We start from the raw sequence: 27,165 nt of genomic DNA, 5'->3' as shown, positions 1-27,165 counted from the left end.
GAAACTATTGTATTTTATTTCTAGGCCAAAACCATTGCACGAGATTCCAGCCTTCTACTGCCCTGACAAGAACAAAGTGAATTTCATTCCTAAAAGTGGCTCTGCTTTCTGTCTTGTCAGCATCCTCAAGCCGCTTCTCCCCACACAGGATCTCACACTTAAGGGCACTGCACACAGCCTGTCTGTCTCTTCTGGCGTGACGCCCAGTTTGTTACAGCCCATTACTATGGCATCATTGTCTGCAAACACAGATCAGGACAGGATCTCTCGTGGAACAAGTACAATAATACCACAGACCTCTATACTCCAGCAATCAGGACATATTGAGGAAGCTGAAGGATAGATTTAGCTTGTCTTGACGTTTTTCTGGGCAACTACTGGGAAGAAATTGGAACCAGTTGACTGGACCTTTCTGATCATGCTATTTGCATTGTTTTAACAATTTATGGCACTGTCATAATTGAACTGTTTGTATATTTGACAGTTTGGTAGCACATTGAGAAGTTCAGGAGGATGCAGCAGCTGATACTATGTTGCACTTTCTGCTTATGAAGACTCCGGGTGTGTTTCTCTCCGACTTTTTTTTTTTTTTTAAACACTGGTGAAAACAAAAGCTGTCGTAATCCTTTGCCATTTAAAGGACCAGTTGTTGTGATGCTGTGTGTCCTTTGACTTTTTCCCATTAAAACAATAATCTCAAGACCAACCAGCTGATCCCATTACCATTGTAATCTACAAAGGGAGAGGCAATAAGATGGTTTTGCAAGATGTCTTTTGTATGAAAATGTGTATTTTGTAACAAAAACTTGCCTTTTCTGGTGCATAGCAGATGGTGTTTAGAAGACACTTTCTCCCGCCCCCCCCCCCCCCCCCTTTTTTTTTTTTTTTTTTGTAGGGAAGGTTCTTTTTTTACTTGGCTGTTTTACAGCTACTGGGACCAAAGGATTGCTGAAGTATTTCAGCAGTCTCAAATTATGTGACCTTGCTGAACAGCCTCAGCCCTAAACAAAATAAGAAAAGTTAATATGTTTGAAACTTTCAAAACAGAAGAGTATTCAAAAAACAGTGTTAGTATATGGTGTACTTTTTTTTTTTTTATATTGGAAGCTTGTGCTTCGGGTAAGTCACATTTTTAAAACTACTTCCTTCACAGAATCCCAGCAATGTTGGTTTATTGAGTGGAAAGTTGCATTTTAAAGCAGTTGCCCCAGTATTATTCTATTTGTCCATCGGATTTTTGTGCAGGGGTGGGGAAAAAACACGTTACCCGTTTACTCTGTATTCTTTGTTTCAGAAAATATGCCACTTGCCTCTTATAGGGTTGCTTGGCTGCTTAATGGAGTTAGTCAGCCTGAATCATTAATCACTCTTGGCACAAATTTGCTCTGATGTGACTCATCACTGTATTATAGACTTTGGCCACGTAATACTGAAATACCTGTGCATGGTTTCCTCCCTTTTGTCATAGTGGTGTTTTGTGTGTCCGTTGAAGGTGATTGTTTGTCAGGCATGGTATCTGTTACACAGAAGTTTACAGCAGCAGATACATTCTCCCTTTTTGACTAGCAATGTAGGCTGATGTGTAAAACAGAGGATCTTTTTTGATACCTGCTCTGTCCTGATATGCAACAGTTCATGGTTCCTTTGAAATTACAATAAAAGATGAAAATGAGGGGGAAGGGCAATTGCAAGCAGAAACTGTTCAGGAACCTCAGTGAGGTTTCTTGTGTGTTCCTGGAGTGCACTAATTGGGTTTGAGTAAATACAATATAGATATGCAAAAAACTGTAGTGACCTGCAATACCAGTGTTGTATCAACTTATACAACAAGCTGACCTTGTACCTCTTACTGAGTTAAATTCAGTAATGTCAAAGTAACTGAAAACCATGGACAGTCTCTGGGTCGGAATATTGGGTTGTTAACACATGAGCAGTTCTTGCTGGCTTGCATATACGTCGTTTCCATGGAGCAGTTGCATACTCAGGTCCCCTCATAACTGCACCTATTCAAAGATGATACTGCAAATATAACAACTTTGTTCAGTGCTTAATATGCTAAATTTGGTTGCAGACATTTCACTTGGGAGAAAAAAACCAACCCTGCATACCTGTGCAAATAATAGTCATGGTTTTGGTGCACATTTACTGTTCCTTTAAATCCTACATAAATAACTATGATAGCAATGTACTTTGCTCAACAAGTAAGTGTAAATCACACTAGCATGTGCCATTCCTGTGTTCATAGGATAACAAACCCTTTTTAAAACATTATGCAAAAAATTCAGCAAATGAAAAATGTACCAGGAAGTATTAAAATATTAGACCTGTTAAATTAGCAAACAAGCAGAACTTGGTTTGCTATCTTTCTTTCCATCAAAATAGACAGGATTGTGCAGATGGGACTGAAGAACTCTGTTCTGAAGTAACAGCTCTGATTTATGCTGAAGAAGTTGTTGAGGGACAGGGTTTTGAAATAATGTGGCTTTGTGCATCAAATTTATAGAATTTGGCCAGTTGATAATTCTTTTCTAGGTTTGTGTATGTTAATTAGTTTCTTCTGAAACAGTTACAGTGCAATTTGAAGTCTAAAAATTACTGCTTTAGATAGGTTTTCAGGTGAGGGAAGTGCTTGTAAGTCTGTTTTCTATTTCTGTAACAGTAGCATGTAAAGATCTTCTCCATCAATGCCAAACTGCCTAGTGCTTTATCAGGAGATCTTAACTGAATGGTTAAGAACCAAAGGGCTAAAGTTAACAAATAGCCTTTATTACAGCCTTGAGACTTAACTGACTTCACCAAAACTGCATTCTGATGTTTTTCATCACAGTGACTCTCCCGAATAGCAGTGGGCTTTCTTACCCTGGGACTTTTTGCACCTGTTGTTGTAGTACTTGAGCATCTCTTTGGTAGTTTACATTGTATGTTATTGGACAGTGTACTGTACAAATTAGTGAGCTGCTCTGATAAAAACCAAATGTATATTTGTGAGGTTTTTGCTTTTTATAAAAACAAACTGCATTCAGGACAATATTCAGTCTTTTTTATATGCAGGACAACTCTACTATTGCTGTGGCAGCTTTCCTTTATTACAAATCCATGCTAAAGACTCAGAATTAAGAAAATATGACAGCTCTTGTTCAGAGACAAGCTTTTACACGCGTGCATACAAAAATTAGCCTTAAAATTTTAATGTGCTGTCTTGTGCCATAGCAGAGCTGTTATATATTTAAATCAGTTTCAAAATAGCTTTGAGAGTACATGAACCTTTTTAAAAATTCTTTTATGTATGGAGTGGGGTATTCTGTTTTTCTGGGAGTTGACCCATGCATTACTCAAGCACAGTTTTACTGAAAGACTTCATGTTCTTTTGGCATACTTTAAATCCTAACTATGCATAGACCTAGTCAGTTCCTTGATTGCCTACTTTGTAGCTGAAGAAAATGAAAGGTCTGTTTTTATGCACAACTTGACACACTTGATATTCTAGTTTTCTTGGTATTTTACACTTTTAGCCACACTTAAAAGTCTGGTAGCAGTGTTCAGTAATACTGACAGTTGATTATGAGATATAGTAAATGGTGTTCCTCCAGTTAAAAATTCTACATAAGTCACAAGGATGGAGGTGGTTGTTCTTGTGATGAAGGTCTGTGGTGGCAGCTATGACTGTTGGAATTCTTGTTTTTTAAAAACTGAAGGCGCAAGGGAAGAGGACTTCTTTGTTAATGTTTGACCTGCTTCAACTGTTCTTTCCTTGTTTGGTGCTGTAATCCTGTAGCAACAAATTTAAGTACTTGGAAAAGTAGCAGATAATGCTTGAGTACATATGTCTTGGAAAGAAATTCTTGATTGCACACATATAACCCAAATGAGGAAAAAAGGGAGTGAAAATTAAATATTGTATACTGTGGAAGTAAATGATTACTGTGTTTGATTCACGTAAAGCAATAGCAGCTTTTAAAAAGTATGTTTGGTCTCAGGGCTATTTTTTTTGGTTGGTTGTAAAATAAAATTTACTGGAATTCAGAATCTGAGATTGCTTTGGAAAACACTGAAGCTGAGCCTTTTGGGAAGAAAAAAAAAAGTCATATCCATTAACCCTTCTTCTGCCTCAGGCCTAACTCCCTGTTGCATAGAATTCAGTGATACAGCAATAATCCATTGCTGAAGTATTATCTGTTCTCTCCTGGCCTACTCTGAAATGCTAGCTGTCTTCATAGTAACTCACTGTCCATGTTTCCTTGCTGAATGTTTTCTTGCTGAGTACCTGACAGCTTCCCTTTGAAACTGAAAGGGCAAAGGAAAATCCACAGAAAGTCACCAGAGACTTGTAGTTACAAAGATCAGTGCTGCAGGGTGACTGCTTGGATATCTTGATTTCCATTTGACTCATCATGCACAGGCATGCGTATAGTCTGCATAGGTCTGCTGCTTTTATCTTTATGGTCTGAGGCAGGACTGGTATTTGTAAGAATCTTTTTTTTGTTTGTTTGTTTTCTTTATGGACAGATTTGCAGATCTGTTCTCATCTGGAACTGATGCACACTTACACGTATCTCAAGAGCAAAGCTCGTGTGTCACTCTTGTTCTCATGAAACGAATATAAGCTGCAAAAAAGACCCTTGACATAAAAACATCCAAACACTTGAAAATGTCAGGACTATGTTTTCTCCGTGTAATTCCATTGTTTAAGTGTGTGCCCTTCATCAAATGTCATAGCCTAGAGATGTCGTTATGGCTTAGACCCAAACCAGGTTGGCATGTATTAAAAGAAAAATGTTTGCTCTTAGAAAAGGTAACAGAAGGTACGCCCTTGCTAACCTAGGGAGGTGAAAAGCACTGTGGAAAAATTGGTTACATGGTGATCAAAGAGTTCTTCTGAAATTGTTTTTCTAAAGCTTGTGAGATGTACCTGTGTGTTTTCTTGACAAGAGTTTGCGTTCAACTCTGAAAATGGTTTCTGCTTTTATTTGGTTTATATAAAGAATGACCTAGATGCATTGTTTCGAAACTGTTACTTTGCGTGTCAAGTGGGGAGAGAATGTTAATTATTCACAAGTGTTTTGTGAAATTCCACTCCTGTACCCCAACTGAACTGCAACGGTCCCTTTCTGAATACTCCAAATGTAAATGAAGTCCTGTTACTGCTTGCTTGATTTCATTGCATGGTATCAGTAAATACTTAAGGTATGGTCTTTGTTTAGTAGTTCTTCATTGGGATTTGTATTTGACTGCAGAGACTTCTGTAGTATTGACGACAGGTCTTATCTGAATTGCAGAAGAGGACTTGGCCTGGTAACACTGCAAGTTAACATTTCTTACACAAATTCCTTTTGAAACAATTATCTTCGGAAAATACAGCTAAAAAAAATAAATCAAAAACCTTTCTGGACACCTCATCCACCCTAATTGTCAATGTACTGATAGATAAAGAAGAATATTGCTTGGTTTTATTCTAAATTATTTCATTTATTGAAACATGCAGCTTTTGAAGGTAGCAGCAAAGGGGTGTCCAAAACGGCCATGAGATTTGCCTTTGTATGAAATCAGCTGATACGTTTTTCTGTGTTACGCTACGATAACTTGTGGAGGTGTTCTTGCATATGTGGTACTGATAGGTTACTCATTGCACGTAAGGTGATTTTTATTAGCAAGAAGAAGGGATATTCTGCAAAAAGGGCCTATTCTGAGGTGATGTACACTGGTGTACAACTGGAGCAGCTCAACTAATTTCAGTGGAATTCTTGATTTACACTAGTCTCTTTGCTATGTGTAGTTATGCCAGTACTATTTTGCACAATATTATTTTGGATTTTGAGTTCTGATTTGTGAACTGTTTCTACTGAAAACAGTGAAGACTTTACAAACTGCAATAGTGGAATGTTTTTGGGATATTTTTTTTTTCCCCCTGAAATAAAAAGTCATCACTTTGAGCTACGGGCTAGTCTTGGATTTATTTTTAGTAACAAGGTGTTTTGTGTGCTCTGACAGCTTAAAGATTTGCCTGAGGATTTACCCTGAGGGCAGTCGGCATTTTTACTTCAAATATAATATGCATTTTTAACCTTTATCCCTATCCTTATTCCTCCAGTGCGTCCTCTGAGAGTAGTCCTGAGAATCTGCCTTTCCCCATCTTCATCTGCAGTAGGTTTGATCAGTTCCTGAGCACTTTACAATTCTGCTGTTAGAGGAAGATGCCACAAGCCCTGGATTTTGGGAACAGAGAGATTCAGCATGTGTTCTCCTGGGAATGAAGGTATGGGAACAGGACTGAGAAAAATGACCTGGATTCCTGCTGGTAGGTTCATAACACTGTTCAGTAGAACGCAGCTGCCAAAGCCTACCTGGGAAGGTACTTAAACTGTTCATTGAAATAGTCTCATATTCTGCATGTTTCTGTTCGCTCAAAACAAGCCTCTTCATGAGCAGAATTCGGGTCCCGGGCTCCTTTATGTTAGAAATAATGAGCTAGTTATGTATTTTGGGGTTTCTTGTATTAAATTTGTCTAATTTATCTGAAAGGCTTGGAGCAGTTCCTCTTCTGGAAAATGATTGTCGGCTATATTTCTTTCCAGAATGAAGAGAGAGGTAGAAGATTTCCCTGAATTTTGAGGAATTGCAGGATTTCCTGTGTATACTCCTCAAAGCAAGGCTGGCTTGTGCTTTTCCATCGGTGGAAAGGGTTGGGCCAATAAATGCAACAGCAGCAGGAAGTTTCACAGCCAGAGTCCATGGGTAAATTCGTGCCCAACTCAGACTACTTGGCTGAAATGTAAAAGAGGAATTCACAGCTGCTGAAGCCTGGAACCAACACAAGAGTCTTTTCTGTATTTGATATTTTCTCACATTTTGTTCTTTTTCAGCTGTTCAGTTGTCAGTGGATATTTGTCTGTGTCCAGGTGAGCAAGACTGATTCTTTACTAAACAGGCTGTTGACCACATTCTCTGCTAAACCATTTTTTCACCACTAATTACAAACCTGGTATTTAGGGTTTCAGGTATGTAAGGATGACTTTACTGTAAATACATCTGGTGTTTAAATTCTTTTTGCATCTTGTACTACATACAGGGAAATGGCAAGACACGTTAAGAAGCTTACAAAGATAATCTACGAAGACAAGGAGAACTGTAAGAGTAACTGTGTGGTGAGCGGTGACAGTCTTCCAGTTCTTGATTCACTGTTCTCGTTGTGAGCAGTTATGTTCCTCAGTTAGATAGCTGCTCATTTTGTTTCCTTGGATTGTTGGAGAGTGATCCAGGCAGGAGACTGGTTAGGAGAATTTCTCAGGTATCTCTCTTTTTTTTTTTTGAGAGGTCTAACTGCATACAAAATTGGTATAGAAATTGTATGCCAAGGCTGCATGTGTTTTATCCTACCCCCTTGTCCTCTTGGTGCTCTGGTCAGCATTTGGAAGTTGTGTAAGATGATTGTTCCACCCAGACTTTGAAACTTTTCAGATACTACTATCCTAAAATATTCCTCCTGTATACAGCATTTACAGAAGCGCTGTTCAGCTGCCAGACATGTACTGCAAGCAAAGTAGAACACTTGGTTAAATCCTGCGCTTAGGAGCAGGGGTACCGAACTGCTGTGGTGAGGCTGTTGATGAAGACGCTGTTTGTTACATGGTAGATTGTGGCTGCCTTTCCTAACTGTAGATGTGTAGCTGACCAGTGTAAGCAGTGTTTCACTGTAAACACTTAATTTCCTTGTTGATGAAGATGGCTGCTGGGGAGGTTTCCCTGTTCCCTAGCAGTGGGTGCTCCACTACACGTTTGTGAACAGTGAGCACTGCCAGAATTTATCAGGCTGTGTGGGTCAGATAGGCAGGAGTTGAGAATTGTTCTGTTTGCACTCCATCTTTCAGAACCTCTGAAGTTAATTACGAGTTAGAGCAGAACTTGACCTATGATGTTGGTACTGGGCAAATAACAAAAAGGCTACGTCCTGGCCTAGCCTAGATCTTTTGCATGGCTTTTGCAAATCCAAGATTTTAATCGTGACTTAAAAATATTATTCTGTATACAGAATTCATATAAGCACTGCTCAGCTGCAAGACATATTCAGGTGCTGTGTAGGGTAGATGAAGAGCTGCAGCACAATTTGGTGTACAATTTGCAGGTACAATTACCTGTAATTGCTGCAGTTAATGCAGTTAACGTCAGCTGGGAAACTACAAACAAAGCTGAACAGGCAGGTAATTATGAGTGAGTTCTCTCTTGAGATGAGGTTTTTGTTTCCATTTTCTTTTTAAATAGAGCAGTTTGTTCTTTTTTAAAAAAAAAAAAAACAACCACAAAACACACACACAACCCCCCCCCCCCCAAAACAAACAACAAACTCTAGAGCATTCTCAACCTTCTGTGAGTTGTAGATACTTAATCCCTTGTTAAGAGGTTGCTTAACAGCATGTTCCTGTGCTGTGTGTGGAACAATTCCTTTTCCTCACACAAAGAATGAACTTTTCCTAATGACTTTTGAAGGAATTTGTAAACCATGTCTTCAGCCCATAAAGTTGACCTTCAGGTTTCTGGGAGATGTTTGCTAAGTCTGAACAAATTTCTTCAAATAAAACTGCAAGGGGATGTCCTTGCCCCAGGAGTAGGATGGATGGCAGCATCTCCTGCAGGTGTGTAGCAGCTGCCGTCCCAAATCACTAATATCCATCCACACCAGGAGCTAAATACAGGGAAAGCGGCAGGTCACTTAGTTCAGGAGTCACAATACAGGGTGATTCTGATCTTAAACTGCAACCTCTGGACAGCATCAAACAGCTATTCAAAAACCATAGTTTCACAAACATGTCTTCAGCTGCATTGCTTGTTTGAAGCAGTATCACCTGCCTGCCTGTTCTTCTCTTCCACAGCACCTTCAGTTATGCCATACCTCTCTTTTTAGAGCCACAGCCCCAGTTAAAGTCCCCTTTACAACCCAGTGCTGTTCAGTCAGAGCTGATGGGATCTGAAATGGAAGAGCAACTAGCATAAACTAAAAGAAAAGTTCAGACTGCGTCCTGCAGTGTAATTCTCTATGGCCGAAGGCTTACTGGAACCCACAGAGGGTTGATGCTATTTTTTTATGCTGCAAGAAGTTAATTAGAAGTTAAGGCAGAGCTTGACCAATGTCATCTTGTACTAGGCAAATTCATAAAAGAGCTACATCCTGACCTAATCTGAATATTTTTTGTGTGTATTTCTTTGGCAATATCAAGATTTTAACTGTGGGATTCCCAAGTGCCCTCATCTTGGCACACTGGACCTATATTTCTAACTGTGGTAGAAACTGTGTAGAACCTATACTCAGTCTCACTACTGTTGCCGATAGAGGTCCTGTGAAATTGCAGATAGTCAGCAGAACAGTTCTAAAGCTTTCAAAGTGCAGGTAAAAACGAAGTCATGGCTTCTTCAGAGTTGGGAAGTGATAGCATCATCCTATCTACCTTTGTCCTAAATACGGTTTTGCTGTCTCAGAGGTGTGAGTCCGAAGCATGTGATTTCCTTGAAGATAGAACAATTTTTAAAAGTCCATTGTATGCCCTGGAGTGTTTTCCTGGAACTAGTATTTGCCTGCTAACCCCAGGGATTTTATTTTTAGAAGGCCATGGGATAAAAGTAATTAGCTAGATCTAGTCCCATCCCGTCGTCCTTTTTTTTTTTTTTTTTTTTTTTTTTCTCTTCTCCTCTCTGTGATGCATCAGAAAACAAATCTTTTCTGCATTGAACTTCACCAACTTAATAGGCTTTCAAACAGCTACCAAATGTCCCAAACCCAGGGTGTTAGAAACTGATTTTTCTTTTAAAGCTCATTGTAGGATCCTTCAGTGTTGTTCTCCTTGGAACTTAAATGTCCACCACCATGCCAGATGATGGGTGTATGTTTGGAGCAGGATTTTAAGCATTCCTTGTAATGGTAAAATGAAATCAGTCTGTTTTGAAGACAACTGCAACGAAATACCATTAATACTTGCTCGTTGGGTAACTCTGTAAACGTTAAGCAGTTCATCTGCTGAATATCTGGTGGCATCTGGATTCAAAAGGAGATCCAGGTCTGCGAAAAGACTGAACCACATTGATGCAGCTTCAGTCACAGCCGCAGTCATACTCTGAACAGCTAGAAAAAAAAAAGATCCAAGTAATGTTTTTTTTAAAACTAGTAAGATTTTTTCTTAAAAAAAAAAAATTAAATTTACCTCAGGATGTTTCCATAGGCAAACAAATAACAACTGAAGCTTTTTCTTGTCTCTCAGCGAACCAGAAACGCTGGCCTGACTTGCATTGATTGGTACGTGCAATGAAGTGGGAGACTGTTGCGTTCAACCAGTGAAACAGTTCAAAGTATGTTACAGATCAGCTGGAATTGAGGACTTAGTGAAGTAGAAACTGTTGGTGTTTCTTACCGAAAAATATTTTGTAATCCAAGATAGAACACAGTCTGCTTAAACCTTTTCTCCGTCCCTCAGCATGAGTTCCATAACGTGAGACTGAGTACAGCCAGTGTCAAATACTGTGTTTATGTTCCTTTTTTCTTTTCGTACTGGCACGTTTTCTGGCGCTAGTGGAACTTAGAGTATGCAAAGTATAGAACAAATTCTCTCCCTGTGCCAAGAGCGTAGTGCTGCTGTCTTAACATTGTGTCATCTAGCGCTTTCACTTGGAAGTGTAAAATGTGGTTGACCTCTGAAAGAGAGAAAAAATGGATTTGTGGTAACTTCTCAAGTATAGTGGGAGCCTAAAAGGACTGTAGGACTAGAGGTCACATGCTGGGTGGTTTGTTTTTTCTCCGTTGGAAATTCAGATGATATCACTTCTGCTGATTAACTTTTTGAGAAATAATGATTTGGAGATCAACTACTGTGAAATAGTTACTAGATCCAGTACAAGACACAGGCTATGTGGTGGTGACTCATTTGCTATAAATTGGTACTTATTCCAGTTGTTTGGATTTTGTTTTTCCTTTGAGCAGCTTAAGGAAATAATGCCCAAGTAGACAGTATTAACTGCATCAGGTATTACCCTTTTCTGATTTTTGTGTAGTGCTGGACGCTACATATTTCATGCTTAAAAACATGCTTTATGATATGTACAGTTATTGTAGGAATTGGAGATTCTTGCTTTTGGCTGAAGTACCGATACAGATTTAAGGAACGCTAGATCTATATTTGTCACGTGCAAGACAGTCTCACCTAAATCTTAAAATCTGGGGTTTTTTTAGTAGATTTACTGGAAAATGTGCAAGAACTCAGTTTATTCTATGCAATCCAAGCCTATTTCTGACTCTATTTTCTTTTATAGTAGCCTAAAAAAAGCAAACCGGTTGAGTATTTTAAAACGTATGTTTGAAGAATGTGAATTCAAATTACAAAATTCTGAACCCAACAGATTTTTGAGAAGTGTTTCAGAAGATGCAGCCCTCTTCCTGGAGAAGAGGGTGGTCCACACACAGTTGCTTCCTGCCTGCGTTAGTCAGTAGTGGAATCAAAAGATGCCGAGGGTGCAGAGAGGTCCGTGCTTCTGTTCCTTGCGATGCCTGTGTCTCAGGTTATATGGTGGCTGAGTAGCTTCCCCATCTAGCAGCTGTATTTATCTCTGAATATTTTGACGTTGTTCTCAACATGCGCTTATGGTCTGAATGGTGCAAGCATTTCTGTGCCATATTGTGATTGCTTGGTAATCTAGACTTGCCCCTAATAACATTACAGTCATTTTAAACTGAATTATTTTGCTAGGAGAGCATTGCTGCTGTTTACAATGGAAGTAAGACCTAGTCTTTCCTACTGAAAATATTATGGACCTATGATTTTTTGCAGATTGCTTAATTTTGACATTTTCAGCGCTGTGAAGATAAGAAGCTGGAGGAACTGGCTGTGCTTTCTGATCAGGTAATTGACTCCTGAGATGGCTGCCTACCTTGAAGACTTAAAAATGTATTTTCACTTTGCTGGATGATCTCTCCAATACTGAAAGCAAAGGATCAAGATTCCTGGAGTATTATTAGGATATATTGAGTAATTGGCTCCTTGTCCTGTTCTTTCCATTTTCTAGTTGCTAATACATTACAGAATTTTACTTCTCTTCTGTTAGTTCTCTAGTTGTCTGCTCTCCTGCAAAACTTAAATGTGTAAAGTAGGACAGTGGGATGTAATGTCTTCATGTGTAAACTTACTCAGATAACCGTAGTATAACCTACTTTCAGGAAGAAAAATTAATTTCTATAAGTAACAAAGTCTTCATTTGGTTGGTACTGGATTTCAGGTGGCATTTCTTAAATGAGTGCATGTTCTCATTTGGAAGTCCAGGACCTTTAGAAACTTTTTCATGCTTTGGAGTAACAAATTCTCCAAGTGGCGTAGAACTGGTTGTTGGCCACTGTACAGAGGACAGAGCAAAGTTTTTGCTCTCTGTAGCTGTATTGGAACATTTTAAGCCATAATTGGCTTGATTCATCCTAATGTGGGGTGTGGCTGTAAGGCATTGGCCAGCTGTTCTCCTCTTTTGCAGAAGACTGTCACACGTGTGCCTCCGACTGGGAAGCATTTGAAAATGTATCCTAGCATCTCAGGTTGTGCAACTGATGGTCTGGCGGGCTGAAACACTCCCTCTTCCCCTTGCAGCACATTGTGTGGAAATACTAATGATGTTAACATGTTTCAGTACACAGCATTTGGGTTTTTTGAACCATCTGACCTACAGCTGAGGAATAATGATTTATATGATACTTATTGTTGCTGTCTAAGCTTATGGTATTAAGGCTGATGGCATGGAAAAGCTGCTCCATCTGCTTTCTCTTCTGAAGAATATTACTAAGAAATGTCAAAGAGTAATTTCAAGCACAGGTGTTAAAGGCATTTTTGTTGAATTTTCTTTTTTCTGGGCTTAAAAGCTGAGAATCATCAGGGTTGCTTATCTGCGCATTGTTTCTTCATTGAACTTCTGTCTTCTGGACTTCTGGAGTAACTCCAGAAATAAAAATAGGCCTGAGCTGAAAAAACACTGCCAGAAGAGCTGAAAATTAAAGCCAGCAGGCCAGAAGAAATTCCCAAACAAATGTGTATGCATGGGGGTGATCAGTCCCATCATTATTTGTTAAAGAATTAATTATATAAAAGTTAGATGACAAAGTATTTGCAGTAGTATTGTTTAAAGGTTACATTATCCTTGCAATAATTGGGTGTTACATTTTGGAAAGTTCCTTTAAAAAGGATAAGGAGAGATTTGACTTTGAGTCTCCATTGTTTGTAATATCCTCTTTCAGCATGAAAACATTTTCCGTTCCCATCAGTTTTGTCTTTTTATTTGGCAAACATGAATATTTTTCCTGAACTTCAAGTAGAATGAAAAATTGTTATTTTTGTTGGCTTGCAGACATTGTAGCTTCCCCTCCAGTAAAACTGGCAGATTTATTTTTAGAGATGTTGTACCAGTACCTTTATTTAGTTGTTTAGTGAAAACTAATTAAACAAGCCTACAGAAAAGGTTTAGTTTAGGGCTTGCTTGCAAGATTTGAGCTGTACGTGACAGAGAATGTAGTTCTCTGTATCTGCGAATATGCAGTAAGTTTTACTCAATGGTTACGCAGCTATCTGCTTAGTGCTCTTGGCTGTCTCCACCTCCCTCTACTCTAGCTCCAAAGGGACTACTTCTGACATTCCAAACTGCTGAGCAGCTTTCCGACAGCTGCCATTGAAATCAGAATGAAAACAAAACTCTTTTCTTTGCCTTCTTCCCAAGTGTGGGTCAGGTGAAGCCAGAACTGGTTTCCTGCATGTGCCAGCTGTGCACTGCTGCTCCGTCGCTGGTGTTGGTGGTCACCTCTGGTGCGCAGCAGTCCCCTTACGGAGACAGCCAACGACTGAGAGCTGGAGTTGCACTTTGAGAATGAACAATACCATAGGCTTTGCAGTTCTAAGACTTGGGGATGTGAGCCTCTCTGCATGGAGGGAACTGCTTGGCATGTCTGGTGAGATGATCTGGGATACTTAGTGATTTACCACATCACTGTGGTGTTGGACCTTAACCTGTAGTATTCGCACATCTAGAAAAACTATCTTAGGTGTCTTTCAGATGTTTAATAAGTTTTAACTTACCCGTTGCTGGTAATTAAGTTAACCAGGTGAAAGATTAAGCACCCTTTGTGTTTTCTGAAAATTTTTTTAAAGAAAATACATTATAATAAAGCTGCTGGTCCTTTACCTTTTTGGATATTTCCATCCACTTGGTCTGCATTACTATAGATACAACAGTCTGGGCACACGTACAAAGATCTCGCTTGATAGCTTCTCTGTGCTCTGCCGGCTTCAGCAGCTTGGCCCGCAGTAGCCTGCAGGACTTCAGCACTATAGAGGACCTGCTGCTGCCCTTCCTGCTCTGCCTTGCTGGTGTGAAACTGGCTGGCTCCATGGAGCAGCTCTTTGCTCTGCACCAAAAAGTTGTAACTGACCCATGTGGACGTGTAGCTGATCACACGTGATAGCATTTCTTCCTCTGCTAATCTGCTGTGCTGCGTGAGGATGAAATTCGCTCTGAGAGCAAGTTCCTTCCTGTGTGGCTGCGTGGGTCCTGGCACGAGGGGACAAAGAGGGTTTAGGTCACTGGGGATGTGCACGATTGGGATGGATCGATACTGTCCAGTGTGCATTGTCTGTTAAGGTGACTGTTAATTGCTGTGCTAGCGTGTCAAGTTTCTTGAAAGAAAATTGCTATGCATTCATGTGTCCTACCTGTCCCACTTTCTGTTGTGACAGAAGTTTCTTTGAGGAGGTTAAGCTGAATGGAATAAGAATTAATTGATCAGAGAGTGGTCATGATGCAGGTTGCACTGAAATTTTAGTTGCTCTGCAGAGAAGGAGAGCCTGCCTCTCCCTTGCGCTGCTTTTGTATTTGGCCAACACCAGCTACTTCAGTGGAAATACCTCTGACTTTGTATTGATGTCAGGGAAAGGAGGTTATTGCTATAGAGGTATGTAACTTTTTTAAAATTTGGTAGATACAAATTAATGAACAGTCATCATTTACACATGGACATAATACTAACAGGAATGTGGAAATTGAAAACTGATGTAATGTGAAAGAAGACGACAGCTATACTATTATAACTAAGGTGAAAAAGAAGAAAAATTAAAGACTGCAAGTTGAAGGAAAATACTAGAAATCAGCAAATAGTCCTTTTTTTTTAAAAAAAAAAAAAAAAGAATTCTGGGAAGCAGCTATTTCTTTCCTAATAAAACATGCACAGAATGTTTGATTCTTCTGGACAACAGCTTATTTTTTGTGTTTACTTATTGATATTTCTGGAAATGTCATTTTTCTTCTTTCCACATTCTTCAGTGGGGCTGTTTTAAGGAAGACTTCTGTAACGGCTAGGAGAAATATCTTTCTTAAGAAAGAACACATTGACCTATTGTTTCATCTCTCCAATTTACTGATTTTTGAAGTGCAAGATGTGTAATGATGATGTTCTCTCAATCCGCTTGTAACAATGGTTCAGTAATGTGTTTAGAAACTGTTACTGAAATTCTGGTTATACTTCATAACACCAGAACTGTTTATATTTCCTCAGGAAGGTGATGATATGTCAAAATTTTGGTCACGCTTAAGAAGATTCCATTTCTAAGTTTCAGTGCTGTATAGACATTTATTAATTTCATAATTTTTTTTAATTCTATAAAAATAATCTTTTATAGACGGGATTTTAATATGCAATAAGGCCAAAGATTTAAAAGGGGGAAAAAGTGGTGGTGATGGGAGGATAAATATTTCATGCTTCAGTATAGATTGGCAAATGAGCACGAGGAATGACCTTGAACATGCTGAACACATTTTAACTGCTTAATTCTGGATTAAATGCTCTTTCTCCTGTTCTGAAACTTTGCATCTATAAGAAAGCCATTGTCTTAGTATGAAAGACATTTATGTCCTATGCAACAGAATGATGTGGATGGAAGTTCACAGGCTGTTCAAGGACTTTGGACGTGAGCTGAGCCATTTTGCAGAAACAAAGGTTAACAAGGGAGGCAAAGAAGTCACTGAGCAAATTTAAAGCTGGCTGCTAATTGCTGTGTTGTTGAACAGTCTGATTCTACAGTATGTGGATCTCTAACAATCGGCTTCCTGTTTGATTCACTTTAAAAAAAAAAACCAAAACAACACACACACAAAAAAAAAAACCAAACCAAAACTTGAAATACCTCAAGCTTGAAAAGCACAATCCAATCTTACAGCCATTGCTTTGTAAAACTTTGTATATTCTAAAATTGGAAGACTCACTACTGAACATGCAGTTCTCATGTCCAGGTAATAGCGCCTGTGATTTTTTTATAGAAGGATAATTGGAAGACTCAAGGATGAATGAGCATGGAATATTTTACTTTCTTGGCAAAAGAGAAGGAATTAGGGCTCAGCCTTTCCTTAGTGTACTTTACAGAAGGCTCTGCAGAATTCTTCACACCTTCTTTTTTTAAGTTGAAATGAAATTCTTAAATACTTGGTTTTGCTCTACAGACCATAGAGTGGTCATTCCAGAAGACAAGACAAAGGCGGCAGGTCCCTAACTACCATGGTAGACTGGGGACGGCAGGTGAGCCAGAGTGATCTGGTGCTACAGCGGCTGCCTGATAGGCTGCCAGGGAATGGGACAACAGGTTACAGTGATTGTTTTAAAGCAGGCTCACCTTCTGGTAGATGCCCCTTCAGCTTCTCAAACTCAGACTTGGTAGCCCTTACTTCCATCTGTATCTAAACCCACGAACATAGGAAGATGCAACCGTAAAAGTTCTGCCTTTGACTATTACATGGTATACTACCTGCAACAGCTTCTGACTAGAGAATCTATAAATTCAAACCCTCTTAGGAATCTGTGGAACTGGCACATACTCTGTTACAAGGGGTTTTTCTTACATGCTTATATAGTAAAATGATTGTGTCTATCCTAAAGAAACTGACCATCTATTGGAGAAAAGTGTAGAAACAACGAATAGTAATTATAACCTCGTCATTTCCTGAAAGTGAAAACGTACTGAAGATATGCAGGTAATGTACAGTTACCTAGTAGTAGATGTGTTATGTTGACTTTCAGTCATTTTATTTTACAGAACTTTTGTGCACTTTGCATGTAACTACAACGTCATCCTGGAGGCGAGTGTTTGGGGCAGAAAAGAGAGTTGAATTTTCCTTCACCTTCTTGTTTGCTCAGAAAAAGCACTGAAAAGTAGCTACTGGAGAGACAGAGACGGAGAGACTTCTAGAAGGCGAGTATCTACATGAGTAGGAAAGTTGTTGCACGGCTCCTTATGGTGACTTGTTTGTGGTGATAAGCACATTCTTCTGACAGTAGATATTTGTTCTCCAGGTGTGGAGGGGGTGTGTTTGGTTTGGTTTTGTTTGCTGAACCCACTCATGAGATACAATTGATATCAGTGGCTAAAAAATGTACGGAGATGACATGTCTTTGCCTCCACTTAAATCATGGTGAACTTGTTGGCAACCAGCACTTTCTGTAATGTAGACAGTACTTGTATGGATGAGTGAACGTTCACTTTTTGGAGTTCCCTGTTTTGCTTGCAGTTGTGAGGATACAGCTCCTGGATTCACCTTTCATCTGCAGTGATGCTCCTCTGTATTCCATGGAGGCTGGTCGTTCCTGAATGTTGGTAGTTCCTGCCCAAGGTGAGACAAGGGCCAATCTGAAGGTAAAGGAAGAAAGAATGGTAAAATAAAAGAGCCCAAGTGAGCAGAATGTTTTGGGGAAACATGGAAGAAGTGGGCTGAGTTTAACTACAGCAGAGTTAAAATAAAGACTTCAGCCTTCATGTTTTATCAGCATTCACACACAGGCTGGTCCTCATTGCCTTCTTAGCACATGGCAAGAACGATAATAAATGCTGAGCTAAAAGATGGTACGTGAAGTTGATTTTCTTCATTCTGTGCCCCAAAGTGTAAAAGTACTAGACATGCACGTTCCATAAATGCAACCCTGTATTTACAGCAGTAACAGGAACCTCTTTGCACGCTTGTGGCCAAAAATGCATCCAAACGCTGCGAATGCCCAACTTAGGTGATGCTTTTTTTAACTTTTATTTTCTAATTGGAATTCCTGGCACTCTGCATATAAATAGAATTCAAGTGTCATACGGTAATGGCGAGTCTTACACTTTCACCAACTCCCAGTAGACAAGTGGGTGAAGGATCTGGCTTTGATAGCAAGGTGTGTGTGTGTATCTACCCAGCAGCAGTATTGAACTCACCTTCAATCTGTTGACTGAAAATGTCCAGCAATAGCTTGACTGTGTGACAGCAGCTATTGCTTATTGGTGCCTGGGCACTTCAGCAGTAAGATCCCTCCTGCAGAACTGCATAGGGCTCTGCCAAGTGTTAGCGTATCAGGCTGAAATTTTGGATTTGGTGTATCTCTGTGGGTGAGCTTATGTTACATTTGGTCTGAGGTGGCTGTGCAGCCCCATCTGAACAGCAGAAGGATGTATGGGGAAGAAATAGAACGGGCACGCAGTTTGAACTGTCTCAAATGATGGGGAAGAGAGGGGTGTGTGGAGCTCCCTTTTATCACCAGATCACCAACATGCACTAGCTTGTACTTTATATACCTCAGAGTTGAGGAAAGTGGTTTTCTCTTCAGGTACAAAATGGCTTTTACTTTTGACATGTCCCTCCAAATACCTTTGTACTGTATATATGCATATACTTGTCATATATGTACATATATGTTATCTGAATTGTACCTTCAACTGACAATAGCAGTGCATTGAACTGAGTGAACACGGTCTATTAAAAAAAAGTTGAAAACCTTCACTGGGCAGAAGAAGGGAAAATCCTGGACAACTATCCTTTTTCCAGTGTCACTTGCATTCTGCTCTGCCTGAAACATTAATAAGAGCCCTAGCTTCTTTTCTTCCTCAGATACGGCTATGAAAAGTAGTAATTGAAAAAATAAAACATGTGGCAATTCCAATGTATTGACTATTTTTATCATGAGTACTCTGGGGGTGAAGGAACAAACGCATTGTTCAGACTGGTAAAATGCATAAAAAGACCTTCAGGTTGTGACAACATTTGCAGCTAGATGTGGCGTACGTGGGGCTGGGGGAGGAATTAATTAAAAAATGACTCACTAATGTCCATGTCAGCCATCATGTGGAACAATGGCAAAATGATGGGTGTTGGGAAGAAAAAAATGGCTAAGGGATATATAGGCATGCTGCAAAGGAAGATTAATATTTTACCGTACTATTAAATCTGGTATTTTTTGCTGGTTTTCTACTTAAATTGAGCTTTGGGGCTTAAGGTGGCACTCCTAGCAATGTGACATTTCAGGTAATTTTAAAAAGGGAAATTTTTCTGTTCTTTTTTTTGAGACTCACGAAAGTCTAGAAAAAATTATCTGTGATATTTACGTATTTTTACATATATATATATATATATATAAAATTCCCTAAATAACAAGGCAAAAAGTTTAAATGAGGGAGCATGTGCATATGTTTTTATGTATATATTCATGAACTTTTTGAAAGAATTCTCAGTGTGTAATACTTTTGAAATGCTCATTACAAACAGCAGACAGCACTTTGAAAGGCTATCTAGTTGTAATGTAGTTCTAAGTATTAATTTCCAAACAGTTTCCTATAAATATTCCTAACATCTGTAAAATACAGCTTTTTACTCTGTCCAAGGTGTTTGTGGGTTTTGTTTGGTGTGTGTGTTTTTTTGTTTATTTAAGGATTAAGCAGTAAAGGTGTAAGGGAGGGGGAACATTTCCATAAACTTCTTCCACCTTAGTAATCCTGATGTGTGTAGTATGCTGTGATTTATAATGAGTAGCATGCTTGCAATTACATACTATTATGCCAGCATTTAAATTTTTAATTGGAAAGATATAAAATCCTTTTTAATCCATAAAATTTTTTAGTATAAGGTACCATTGAAGTTTTCAAGGATTATAAAGTTTTTCATTAAATCTTCACTAATAGGCCCTGTAAAGTTAAGTAGGTTGAATATTTAACAAAGGAATTTGTTTTCTTCTCTTTGTGAAAATGCAGCATTAATGTATTTTTTTCATAAAATCTTAGACCCAGTTTCTCAGAGGTCAATGTGCAGCAGTGATTGCCTCCAGAGACTGTAGATGTTTTAATGTATTGTGATGGTATAGACTATATAAATAGAGAAATTATTTATCTCTAATGTTACATATTCATTATTTATTTAAATAGTAAGAGCAACAAAAGGAAGAGCAGCCTCAAACCAGAATAAACTTCTCACTACATATGGTACTAAAAGTCCCTGTCAGTATTCCTCAGTATTCCACTGCTCAGTGGCAGAGATCTGTGCAGGCCATGTGAATGAAACAAAAAAACATTCAGAAGGAAATGTTGATTCATTTTTTTGTGAACAGAGTAAGTTACACTATAACATTAAATTATGTAAGCATATAAAAAAATTGTGAGTTTTAAATGATAAAATTTAATTTGTAACAGCATTCTTTTTTCTCAGAGCAGTCAAGCTTTCCAGCAAGAAAAAGAAAACAAGCTGCAAGTCAAGTTGAACAGAATTCTTTTTCAGGGGTCATGGAGGTATTTCTGGTGAGAGGGTCTTGTGTCAGTATGGTGTTTCCCCGTGTCAGTATGGTGTTTCATGGGGTGGCAGTGCAGCAGAATCACGTCCAAGGACTAAGCCAGATTTCTACTTGATACAAACAGATGACGTCTCTGTTTGAAACAAGAGTCGAACTTGATTGCTGACAAGTGCTGAGTGTAAACATTTTGTAAACAATTCATGAAATACGATCAAGACAAAAGTTACACCCATAAAAAAGCAATGGTTCATGCTGTTTGGGCCTTTCATTGAAGGTAATGAGGACCGCAGGCACGGAGGGAGGATTAGCTTCTGGAGAATGGGTACTGGCTTAATTTACAGGGGTGCAGATACCAGACTGTGCCCGTAGACCATGGGTGATGCCTCTTCACGGAGCCCTGCTGTTTAGCGCAGGCGAGCTGTTAGCAACCAGCGCTGGTGCTTATCAGTTGAGCATCACCTGTGCTTCCTTCCACTGACTCCCTGTCCTTCAGGTGCTTGGTAGTTCTTCTGAAGGTGGGAAAAAAACTAATAGCAGAGACACTGGCAGAATAAATGTCAGTGATCAAAGGTGTGACAAAGGCTGATACTGCCTGCTGTAATGGCCCTAATGTTGTAATATAGTTGGTAATGTATGTGGGAGGAGAAATGCAGTGGCAGTGCATTAGGCACCTGGAGTGCCTGCTCTCTCAGGACATGCTGGCCTAAAGGTCAAACCCAATATATTTAAATGGAGGGAGACTTTTGCCTCACTGATCTTGAAACACCTGTGAGGAATAAGAAACTAGTAAGATACTTCAGTTCTAAAACAGGGAGTGGGTGGCAAAATAAGGAGAATAAACAACAAGAAAAGACTACTGCAGAGGGAAATTAAAAAGCTTATGTTTCTCTGTAAATTTCTACAGTAGCAGCCCCGCAAACTGCTGTGTCAAAATTATAAAAAATAATTGTAGAAGGCCAGTAGGAAATGGTGAAAGCAATACTTGAGCCAGCTAAACAAAATTACTAGCTTCAAATGTGTCTGTCAAGGTATGAGAGATACAGTTCAGACATCCCAAAACTGAAAATATTTTTCAGTTGCTGCATTATACTGCAGCAAGCTGAGAAAAGATTAGAAATAGTGATTTCATTAATAAAAACAGAATTTTCTGGTACATAGTCTAATATTATCATCATCATTACAGTAGAATTATCATTATTCTATGATCTGGTCAGATAAAATTTTGTATCTCGTAATCCTCTGTTTACATCTAGCAGGCAATACTATAGATACTGCAGAGATTCAGAATGGTGTGTGGTGGGATGGTGCCTGGGTTGCAAACTGCTCTTCTGGCAAAAATGATGGCTTTTTAACAGGACGCTCTGGACTCGCGCATTCAAATTGCAGCAGCCTAGAGAATGGTAAAACTGAAATAGGAAAACAGTACTCTCTTCATCTTCTCATCTTTGGTGAGTTCATGCTGGATTCTGTGGTGCCAGTATCTCAGGCAGCATTTTTCATACTAAACATCTGTTGTTTTGATTCCTTTGTTTAAATAGATTGGATTAGAAGTGGAGAAAAACCATCATCTCCTCCCCCACGCCATTCTGCTCCAAGGCTTAGTTACTATGAAGACAAATCTTATTTATTTCCTTCCAGAAAGAGCTTCACTGACATGCAGTATTAGATTTTTTGGAAACTGGTTCTGACTCAATTTTCAGCTATGTCAATATACAAGATCTAATTATTGTAAATTACATTCAGATAAGGCTGCGTGTAAGCTCCTCTGTAAATCTATATAAAGTCCATTGATTCTGATAGGCTTCACTGTCTTAACTGACATGCTCTGGAATTACAGCAGGGTGACTGAAACCAAAATCTGCTTAGATCTGTGCTGTTGAGATCTAGGAAGCATTTTGTTTAGTGTTTTAACTGCAGGTGATAACTATTGGCCGTAGTGCAGTTTTCTGAGAAGCAACAGAGACTGTCCATTGAGGGTCTTTATATGGCCTTAAACCTAAAGGCAAAACCTTATTATGAATTAATTTATTATTCTTTTAAATGCTGTGGATATATCAAAAGGACCACTTGCATGTTGATGCAAGACAGAAGAAAGTTCTTTTGTGTAACACAGAGAATATACTTGATCCCTGTTCCAAGTAATAAAAACCTACTGCCAGCAAATTCCAACATTTCATCCTGTGCATGAAGTCCACCAAAATAATGATCTCCTAATCCAAGAGATGTGCTGAAAGTTAAGGTCTCATTTGAAATTGAGAGTGGAAGAGTCAAACATCACTGTGATCTTAGCAGCACGCAGATGGATTCTGGGCCCTGATGGAACAGAGTGTAATTCTGTCAGATTTGGACTTTATAATTATTTTTTTTTTTTAGGGACAAAAAGAGTTCCCAAACTTGCATGAACCTTCCAAGATTCAGGCTAAAGTTGATGCAGAACGTGAGAGGGAAAAGATAGGTGAGAGATTGAAATTTGTGCATTTTCAATTAGAAAGCAAATTACTGTATTTACTTTAACAGGGGACATTAGAGATGTTTGCTGTGAGTCCAAACCACGTTGTAGTATGATCAGCTCTTCCCACGAATGCACACACACGCCACACCTTCCAGACTCTGGTTCAAAGTACATGTTTTCAGCAGATGCCTCTGGGTGTCCACATTCGGTCAGCCACATACCTTCAGGCTTAGAATCACACAAGTGAGGGGTTTATGTCCCCCCAGTAGCCTTCAGTGCTGCAAGTACTTTAAAAAAGGAAAGTGTAGTTTGCCTGTTCTTGTCACCCTCCCGATCTCCAGACAAGCCCTGTGTGACAGAGTGTTCCCGATCTGGCCGGCAGACTCCATGGTAGCGCTTGGGTTAGTGCAGGAAACTCAGAAGTGCTGAGCGGTTCCACCAGACTTCCAGTGCACGCAGGGGTGTGTGCACAGACGTGGCAGTGACACCATTTAGAGAAAAATTTAAGAAAGTTCTCTTTGCTCAATAGGTTCAGAAAACTAATGCAATTCTAACACTAGATACCTTTTTCTTGGGCTTCTCAAATGATACAGGTGGCTGAGACTGCCCTTTTGAAAGTAACCGGTGCTTGTTAGTGGCAGGAAAAATGATGCCATTTTCATGTGTTCTTATTCTGCGTATCAATTCATACTGACACTGTTCACAATCCTCAGGTTTAACTCTGATTTGGCACCCAGCTCTGCATCAGATGTCGCCAGGTATTCATCTTCATTCTTTGGTGGGCTTGTTTCAGTTTCCAGTATTTCTTCTGCATTTTTTCAACCACTGGCCAATCCTTTGACCTGTCTTGGGTGCAGAAATCCATGAGATAGCTCTGTGTGTGTGCATGTGTGACAGGCTCAAATGTTTTTCAGCTGGGACAGACGTAGAGTTAAAGGAGAGCAACTAAGTCAGTGAGCATTTCCTGAGTGTTCTTCCAAGTGATCTCAGCTACGGTTCACATGCAGTTTACAGCAGCTGTGGTCTGACCGAAGATCCCTCCTCTAAATTTATAGACCATAGACAATAGAAAGCATGATGAGAGGGACCCTTTTGGAGGAGCGATCTAGATTATTGGGATGGTTTGCTATAACTGGTATATCATATTTCCCCATGCAGCTTTTTGTGAATTCTGGTTTGCGTTCAGAGGTTGCAAACATTTAAAGAAAGGTCTTTGCTGGAATTATAAGCTGAAAGTCTCAGTCGCAATCACAGGGCATTTATGTTGATGTTTAGTTTTACAGACATCTAAACTCGTACTAAGATCCCCTGATGGTCACAGGCTACTAGTTGCCCAATGGAATAAATCGCAAAGATATGCAAAGTTGACATTTTGAAGTTTTGGATAGGAATATTGCAACTGATACAGAAATTTACATTTTTGTGGTTTGAGTTAAGTTTTCAGCATTCCATACGGTGCATGCCTTGATTTGGACGGCTTGGTAGACTCATCCAGATGGAGCAGCTGTCTTTCCTCGACCAGGCTCAGCCAGCGTTTTGCTGGCAGCTGAAAAGCCACTCATTTCATGCTATTTACAGGACAATTTAAATTGGTTTTCATGACAATGAATTTTAACCCAAGTTTTGCCCCTAATTTGGGATCTCTGCCAATGTGCTTACATCAAACAAAACTGGTGACTTAACTCAGTTGGCCTTTTTTGGGGGTATGAATTGGGACATAAGCCAGTGTAACTGGTTGCTGTCAGACAGTGGTGTGTGCAGCGACTTGTGGCTGTGTCTCCCACCTGGGCTGCCCGGGCAGGTGCCAGCTGCCAGGAAGGCTGGGGCTCAGGCTGGCCTTGGTGCCAAACCAGTGAAATAGCCGTTCTGTTTGCTGGGATGTTGGGCTGGAAATCAAGGGTAGGTTGTAGTTCTGCCCATCAGAACAGGATCATCAGCTTTGCTGTCTGCAATGCTGTCATCTTAGCCACAACTCTCCCCCAGAGGTGCAGCAGGGATGGTGTGATGGGGCATCCTGCCACGGTTGTGCGTTCTCAAAGCACGTTAGGTAAAACCTACAGGCAAACAAAAACTAATCCTACCAAATGTGAGTACCTTTTTTTATTTTAAAATACTTAAAAAAAACCAAAACAAAAAACCCCCAAGGAAACAAAAAGATGCAATAAAACAAATAAAAGCATTAAATGAAGCAGGATGATAATCCATAGTATCTTCTGCTGGGCTGGGGTACGTGGGGGCCAGCTTGGCAGCCCCGTTCTGACAAAAAGTAGAAATCAAAAGTCAGGTGTGTTGACCTAGTTCACATTAAGTATTTAATCTGATAATTTTCACCTTTCCTACAGCAGGGGAAAAGAGTACATGCTGAAATTTCAGTGAGGTCATGGAACAGATCTGCCCAAATCTGATGTTTCTTTTAAAAAAAAAAATAAATGTTTAGAATCACACAATCCTGGAAATAACTTTGTAGCCTCCTTTAATTCAGTGATGAGAAAAACCATTAATTTCTGAAATTCATTAACTTTATATCCACGTTCAAGTAGGAAGTTGATAATTAACAAGATACAGATCAACTTAAGAGTGTGTGTATTTTTCCACTGGGGAATCTGCACATGCCTATCTAGCGCTTTCTGTTGTAGAAATGTCACAGAACATGCAGGAGAAAACCTCGTGTCAGGATTTTTCATTGAAGTGTGTTCCTTTTTCTGTGTAAGTCTTTCCTTCCAAACTCTGTGAAATATTTTTGTTTAAATTATAGAAGTCACTTTAAACACATGTAGATCTATATCCTAATGTATGTGTGCTGAAGTCTGGGGGAGTGTTGAGCTTACACTGGACATTAATCAGCTTGCGCCAAAACGCAGTTAAACTTCATGTAAGTTTATTTTCATTTAGGAAAAACCTCACCACCAGGCTATGGGCTGTAGGTTGACAGGAACGGGAGGCACCACAGCACTGGCTGGAGATCTGCATCCTGGCCCCGAACTCATAAAAACTGCAGCCTGAGAAGCCCCTGTCAGCCTGTCCCCTCCTGTCACCTGTGCCTGCAGGGTGTGCGCTGGCTCCGGAGCAGCTCACACCCAGAGAGGGTCTGGGTCTGGCACCAAACCGTTTGACTGGGGAGCTGGTATTTTGCATCTGGGGGTCTCAAAGAGCGACTGGCTTGTGGGCTGAGGCTGCCCGCAGTGCTGCTGGTGAGCTGACGTGCTGTCCCTGGTGGTTATCTGTATGGCTTATGCAGAAGGCGCTTACCCTGCGGGTGGCACCACGGTGAGTGGCATTATCCACACATGCGGGTTTAGGTTGTATGTCACTTCCACTGGAATGCTTAAGTGTCCTTCCCTCCCCCCTTGATTTTAGTTCAGTCTCCTCATTGAGAGAAGGCTGAGAAATTAAAGATTAGAAAACTAAACAAAATGCCAACAAGAGAGAAAACACAGTGCTCTGCCAGGGCTGGCTGTGGGGGAGCGAGGGCGCTCATCCAGAAGCAAAGATTAAAGTCTCAAAGCAAGAAGCTGAAAGAACCAGCTGGGAAAAAGCAAACATTAACGGAAAATGCAAGTGTGACACTAAACAGAGGACTGGGCAGGTGAGCCCTTAAAGTCTTAAACTAACACTTTCAATGTGTGTCTTCAGTGCATGACGTTGTTTGAACTGTCTTTAGAGGCAGGGCATGTGTGCTACTAAAGCTAACAGTTTCTGCCAGCTGTCAATGCAGAATTAAAAGTTGAAATATAACAATGTACTGCACAACTCTCAAAACCGAACCTACCTCCACCCCATTGATACAAAAAATAAGTTTGCAGTACTCGACTACTGTCTTTATTCCTCTCACTTGTAGTATCACTGATGTTTAAGGAAAGCTAGGAGTTAGTACATAAAATTTCATTCTGGTTCCATATTATGCTACCTGGGCACTGCAAATATGCAGAAAGGTGGGGGGGTTGTGTGGTTTTTTGTTTTGCTTTTGGGGTTTCTTTTGGGGGGTGTGTGTGTGGAAGTATTGTGAGTAATGTCGCCATCAGCACCTTGCTTCTGGACTGTGTTTCTGGCTCAGTTCTTCTGAGAAATTTTAAAATCAACTCGTGCTGGCTATTCTAATTTCACATTATTTTAAATGAAGGAGTGTGTTTGGAGAAAT

The 27,165-nt window shown here is 39.8% G+C and overlaps 1 protein-coding gene and 1 long non-coding RNA gene across 2 annotated transcripts in view; both read left to right on the top strand.

The window, feature by feature from the left end:
- Positions 1 to 5,934, top strand: part of FAM117B (family with sequence similarity 117 member B) — a 28,513-nt gene extending 22,579 nt beyond the window's left edge. The window contains exon 8 of the mRNA XM_037398062.1: positions 25 to 5,934. Coding sequence (XP_037253959.1) covers positions 25 to 343 — 319 coding nt within the window. The 3' untranslated portion in view covers positions 344 to 5,934. The remainder of the gene's footprint in view (positions 1 to 24) is intronic.
- Positions 5,935 to 13,067: 7,133 nt separating this feature from the next.
- Positions 13,068 to 19,804, top strand: LOC119152582. The gene is made up of 3 exons (XR_005105813.1): positions 13,068 to 13,954; positions 14,739 to 14,953; positions 17,085 to 19,804. It is a non-coding gene; the product is annotated as an uncharacterized LOC119152582 (long non-coding RNA).
- The last annotated feature ends 7,361 nt before the right edge of the window (positions 19,805 to 27,165 follow it).

The sequence above is a fragment of the Falco rusticolus genome, chromosome 8 (genome assembly GCF_015220075.1).
Source record: "Falco rusticolus isolate bFalRus1 chromosome 8, bFalRus1.pri, whole genome shotgun sequence".
Lineage (NCBI taxonomy): Eukaryota > Metazoa > Chordata > Aves > Falconiformes > Falconidae > Falco > Falco rusticolus.
The sequence above is the reverse complement of the archived record's forward strand: the minus strand, read 5'-3'. Positions and strand labels throughout refer to the sequence as shown.